Source organism: Pteropus alecto, unplaced genomic scaffold (genome assembly GCF_000325575.1).
Source record: "Pteropus alecto unplaced genomic scaffold, ASM32557v1 scaffold25, whole genome shotgun sequence".
Classification (NCBI taxonomy): domain Eukaryota; kingdom Metazoa; phylum Chordata; class Mammalia; order Chiroptera; family Pteropodidae; genus Pteropus; species Pteropus alecto.
The window spans coordinates 37,583,871-37,589,870 of record NW_006441955.1 but is presented as its reverse complement, the minus strand read 5'-3'; the positions used below and the strand labels follow the sequence as shown (position 1 = coordinate 37,589,870).

Sequence of the window (6,000 nt, the reverse complement as noted above, 5' to 3'; positions counted from 1 at the left end):
AGGGTACAAGACCCAAGTCAGAGGTTGCAGCCTTGAGGGAGGTGGCCCTGAGCTGATAGACAGGAAAGAAGGGCACAAGCAGATGGTGACAATGCTGTGGAGTACACCTACCTCTTACACTATGAAATTCAGCTTGAGCCTATCCATCACCATCTAACTTAATCTATTTTATTGAACTTTATCTCTGCTATGGAAGAATGCCAGGACTTGAGAATATCCTGCCCCAGGGCCAGTGGTGGGTAAACAGGTTGAGAAGAAGGTTTCAACACATATTTCTTCACCTTAAGTGTATAAAAAATAGAACTATATATATTATTGAGTGCCTAGTATATTGAGCACTTAATTCAATTAACTCATTTAAAATAGATTAGATAAACTGAACTTTAATATTTATGGAGTACAAAGAAGTCACCCATAACAGAAACAATGTTCTTTATATCATGTCTAGGTTTCACTGGTCTCGATATTCTTTCCTGGTTTGTATCTTCCCCAGTCTTAACTTATTTATACTTATTATTTATACTTCTCTCTTTTGTTGTACATGTTATTAGAAGCCTCTGTAAATTTTTTGTAGAATAAGGTAGGAGATGGATGGATGGATAGATTGATGGATGAATGAATGGATAGATGGATGGATGGATGGATGGATGGATGACAAGAAGGACAGAAATACAGACTGTCAGGTGGTTAACGGTACTTCTTAACTGATTAAAATAATATAGTGTTAATGGTATTGGATCTTTCCTTACTCGACTGTAAGAGGTTTCAGTGCAAGTCCTAAGTGCTTGAATAATTCCTTAAGTGTATGCATACACACACGCACATTCATGCATGTACACAAGTGAGCAAAAGCAATAGAAATACCTCCTCTTGTCCATTGCCAGCTCCTGGAGACTTTATTTCCTCATCCACTGCTTCCTGAAGCTCATTGTTGACCTGATCCAGTTCCTCACCATTTTCTTCATCAGTGCCTCCATTAACACGAGCAGGGCCTGCCTGCTCCTCCATGTGACCTGGCATCTCAGCTTGCTCAGAGGCAGCCGTAATCTCCCCATCTCCTTCCTCTTCAACTTCACCATTCATACCTGTAAACTCTTCTTTCTGTTCTGTACCCTTGCTTTCCTTCTCTCCATCTTCTTCCTCATCTATTATTTCTGCTGGCCTCTGATGGATCAAAAGGAATAATAAATAACAGTAAGAAGTGTAACAGAGATTTTCCATTGTACATTATAATAATATAATAATTAGTACATTTCAATCAAGAAAAACTTCCTTACATTTGCATAGTACTTTACAGTATATAATGTGTTAACCTTTACTGAGCGCCTACTGAATTCCACTCTTCATAAATATCTTCTTATTTAATCCTCACGACAATCCTGTGAGGTTGGTATTATTTCCATTTCACAGGAGAAAAAACTAAGGTACAGAGAGATCAAATATCTAGCCCAAGATCCCACTACTTATAAATGCAAGAGCCAGCATTAGAACTAAGCATGTGACTCCAGAACCAATGCTCTTAACCTCCATGGCAGAGAGGAAACTGCACTGCAGGGTCCTTGACTGACGCTTAGTGGAGTGTCTGGCCCAGGTGGGCACAAACTAAGGTGGGAGGGGAGTAGATCTGCCAGACAAGCGCTAAAAGACAAGAGATTCATGAAATGTAACTCACCGTGCTTAGTAAGGATTTCTAATTTTTATATATAAGACCTAAATGAATAAAGGTGAAAAAGATCTCTAATTTCCAAAAGAGAAAACAGTATGTCACCATCTCCACACTCATGTCCCGTCCTTTCTCTACAGAGAGCAAACATGACAAAGCCTTGAGGCAGACACACTTGAAGTAATGAGCAGAGGAGAGTTGGCAAAGTTAATTGAACTATTGAAAAGGGATTATTATGTTCCAGGACTGAAAAGTTTAGCCAAGGACGTGGCTAATAGGTGTGCAGTACGTGCACAAGTAAACCAAGGAAGGACCTCCACGGAACAAGGAGTGACACTCAGGGGAAAGAGACCTGGAGAGCACTGGGAGCTTGATTTTACAGAAGTTACGCCTGGAACTTTTGGATTTAAGTACCTACTAGTTTTTATTGACACATACTCTGGATGGACTGAGGCCTATCCCACTAAGCATGAAACTGCACAAGTAGTAGCTAAGAAATTATTATCGCAGATAGTTTCGAGATTTGGCCTGCCCATAACATTAGGGTCCGACAATGGCCCAGCGTTTATCACTGTAACTAGTCAAATTATTGCAAAATTACTAGGAATAGAATGGAAATTGCATTGTGTTTATAGATCACAGAGTTCAGGCCAGGTAGAAAGGATGATTAGGACTTTAAAAGAAACACTGACTAAGTATAAATTAGAAACCAGCGAAAATTGGGTAAGCCTCCTTCCCTTTGCACTTCTCCGTGCTAGATGTACCCCTATGTAAAAGGAATAACGCCTTACGAAATTATGTTTGGGTGTCCACTCCCTTTACTGCCCAAACTAGGAAATAGAAAAGAAATAGAAGTACATAATCTGTCCTTGCTTAAGTCTTTGCAGGCTTTACAATTAGCCCGAAGAGATGTAAATCATCTGGTGTTGGCCACCAGAGAAGATAAGAACTTCTCCTTCCAGCCCCACTCTTATCAACCAGGTGACTGGGTCTGGATAAAGAAAGTGCAACCTGCTGCTCTTGAGCCTCGATGCGAAGGCCCGGTTCCTGTCGTCTTGACCACACCAACAGCAGTTAAGGTCGCTGGACCACGGCATTGGATCCATCACACCCGACTCAAAGTGGCCCAGCCTCCGGAACCTGACCAGAGATGGAAAGCAACGCCCACTGGAGATCCCCTCAAATTAAGACTTTCACGGGTTTAATATTTTGAGATATCGCTAGAGAGGCCCTTGGAAGGGCTTTTAAGCCTTTGAATCTGAGAGTAGATGGGACGTGTGCCCTGCGCTGAGTATGCGGGCCGTACTGGTGCTCCTTATTCTGTTGGGATTAGAAAGAGCCATAGAAAATAGTGGCATTGGATGTGTAGACACCAGAGGACTGGATATTGCACTCAGCATTTTCCTGGAGGTAATTCAAAGATTTTCCAAGGGCTAAAAGTGGCTCATTCTAAATAGAAGGATGAGAGAGACAAAAGCCAGGTTGGTGGGGAGAAGAGAGGAGACTAACCTCAAAGGGACATGGCAAGAACCACCTCGTGGTGGCTAAGGACAGCATCTCTATCAAATCATCGTCATAGAGTATGAGGAGTAATGAAAGCCAGTCACCAATTTCAAAAGTGAGCACTAGCCATCATCCATGGTGACAAAGTGTGCTGGCTGGAAAATTACTGCTTGGCTATTGCCCATGGGAATATAGGCTATCACCCATGGGAACATAACATAACAATAAGCTTTCTGCTTCTGTACCCCCGCTTGCACAACCGACCTGTGCGCTGACAGGTAGTGAATAAGAGAAAAATAGACCTTTGTGTTTAAGACAGAATGAAGAATGGGATTTAGGACTCAAAAACCTTGTATCTTGACATTTCGGGGCTGCTCCTTTGTACAGGACAGCCGCAGGCTAATAAACAGCCTTTGAGAGCATACTTGGTTTGGTCTATTCTATACAGGCCACAACAGCCCAGAGATAGTCAGGTCCTTTCCTAGTGTCTTTGAGGGATTAAGGGGACCCTAAGAGACGTTCGGGTGGCGGGGGAGGTTCTCAGTCACCATGACTTGAGTGAATTTGCCTGGAGCACTTGTTTGTGCTAAGCAGCAATCCAGATTTTGGGAGACAAACACAACTGTCTCTAATAGCAAAGAGCTCAGAGCAGTGCAGTAACCATCATGTTATAATAGAGCATAAGGAGAGGAGCAATAAGAACACATGGCAGGAAAGAGACATCCAAGGTTGAATGTGGCAGCCTGCCGACAGATCTTCTACATCTTGTCACTGAAACTTCCCAAACCCAGCATGAACGGTATTTGCAGGTCAAAAGAACAGACAAGATGTATATCCATCACCTGTCTATGCCAAACGTCATGCTCGGCGCTTATAGATTCATCATTTTATGTAATCTTCACAGTAACCCTATGAAGCACTCTTCTTATGCCCATTTTACAAATAAGGAAAATGAGAAATCATTCAACACTTCCAACATCACACGTGGGTGAACAAGCAGGACTAGGATTTGACTCTAAAGCAATCTTGTCCCAAAGTTCTGGTATTCTCCCTTAAACAAATCACACAAGAAACTGATAGTTCACCTAGCCGCTACTGCAAGCACACTCAAGTATACTTTCAACAGTCGGAAAATATAACATCTGCCGTAGGCAACATTACTTTTATTGTTTAAAGAATTACTGACCTGAGAACAAAACATTTCTTGAAGTGTATTAAAGACTTCTGGTGTGATTTAGGGAGGGAACATTATAAAGATTGTTAGGCAGAGTACCTGAAGCAGTACATAAATAAAAACAAAACAAAAAAAAAAAAAGAAAGAGATTTCTTTTTAAATTATCTCTGAGAATTGATAATTATGTAACAGTATCCTAAATTTATTTTAATCCTTACTCTGCCCAAACTTCCCTATTCATAGCAACTTTCAGTTTGGGTTTTAAAGAGAAGTTATATACCATTTCTTAATAAAAAACATTTAGTAACAGTAACAGTAACAGAAAAAAATCAAAATTTACTGTTATCATTTAGAAATCTAAATATGTTCCTTGTCATTCTGGGCATATATTACAAGAGGTTGCTAAAGTCCGTTAAGGTGACTATCTTCTGTCTAAATGGGAAAAAGTCTCTTTTACTTTCTTGATATCTGGATTTATACCTGAAAGCTACAGAATGATTGTGTGTTGGTTTTTAGTTTTGTGTTTCCCATTTTACCACTTTCTTCACTCCCAATTCCCAAACACATATACTTTCTTTTTCTCTTTTTAATGCAAAGGGATGGTAAATACCCTAATCTTTTTTTAAGGGGAAGGAGACACCCAGCCCTAAATTCAGGTTCTGTTCTCTTTGCTAGCTATTATCACTACCACCACTAACAAACAGGATTATGCTTTTATCCTATTATTTCTATTAGACTTTCCCAGCACAGCTATTTCAGTAGTCCTCAAATGAATCCACATCTGATTAGCTCGGCTTTAAGAAATGCAAGATTATGGTGCTGAAATATCAATTTGATCAATTTAAATAAGACAGTAACATTAGTTAAAAGGCTTATAATCCTTTAAAATAACCTGAGTGCAGAACAAAATTTATTATTATTACGACACTACGATTCGAAAAAAAAAAAAAAAAAAATGCTGCTATGACAGATCTGTAATGAATAAATGAAAAGCAATGTGCTTTTTGGTGTAATCTCCTTTGAAGCAGGCATTAAATTATTAAAGATGTTTCCAGTGTATACATCAATCAAATCAACCCCAGAAGGAACACTGGATCTTACACCCATATACACACACACACAGATAAAATCTATACCATGGTGAAGGTCTGCAAAGAAGAAAAAGAGCACTCTGTTCTATAAGAGGGTGGGCGTCGCCGGTGGGAGGGAGCTGTTCTTTAGAATAAAGAGAAATACAAGAGGCAAAGTGAGTGAGTGGCGCACTTCCTCAACCCTTTTCTCTCCTTCTCCTACTATAGAAAACCTGTCAAAGAGGCTTCTGGTACCCCTCACACAACCCAGAACTGACATCTAGCCATAGCAGTGGGACTCTCACAAAGGAGAATTGGCTCGAGTAAATGAGATTCTTCAATGGCCACAGGCACGACTACGCTTCTCTCACAGCTAGAACGGCTCTGTCCTGACAGTCGGGCCATGAGCTAAAGAGCTATATACACAAAACCAGATATGGAGAGTCATATATGATTTCATTTATATGAAACATTCAGGATAGGCAAATCTATAAAGATGAAAAGCCAGATTAGTGGTTGCCAGGAAGGCCTGGGGAGAAGGGAGAGGGGAGAAGGGAGAAGGGAGAATGGGGCGTGACAGCTGAATAGGT

The 6,000-nt window shown here is 40.5% G+C and overlaps 1 protein-coding gene across 3 annotated transcripts in view; it reads right to left on the bottom strand.

Moving 5' to 3' along the window:
- DCDC2 (doublecortin domain containing 2) overlaps nucleotides 1-6,000 on the bottom strand; it is a 161,000-nt gene that overhangs the window by 9,904 nt on the left and 145,096 nt on the right. For 2 of the 3 annotated variants that reach the window (XM_015595130.2, XM_006919428.3), the window contains exon 10: nucleotides 865-1,164. In XM_015595130.2, the coding sequence (XP_015450616.1) occupies nucleotides 865-1,164 (300 nt within the window). The remainder of the gene's footprint in view (nucleotides 1-864; nucleotides 1,165-6,000) is intronic. The other variant, XM_025051913.1, reaches the window with a different exon arrangement.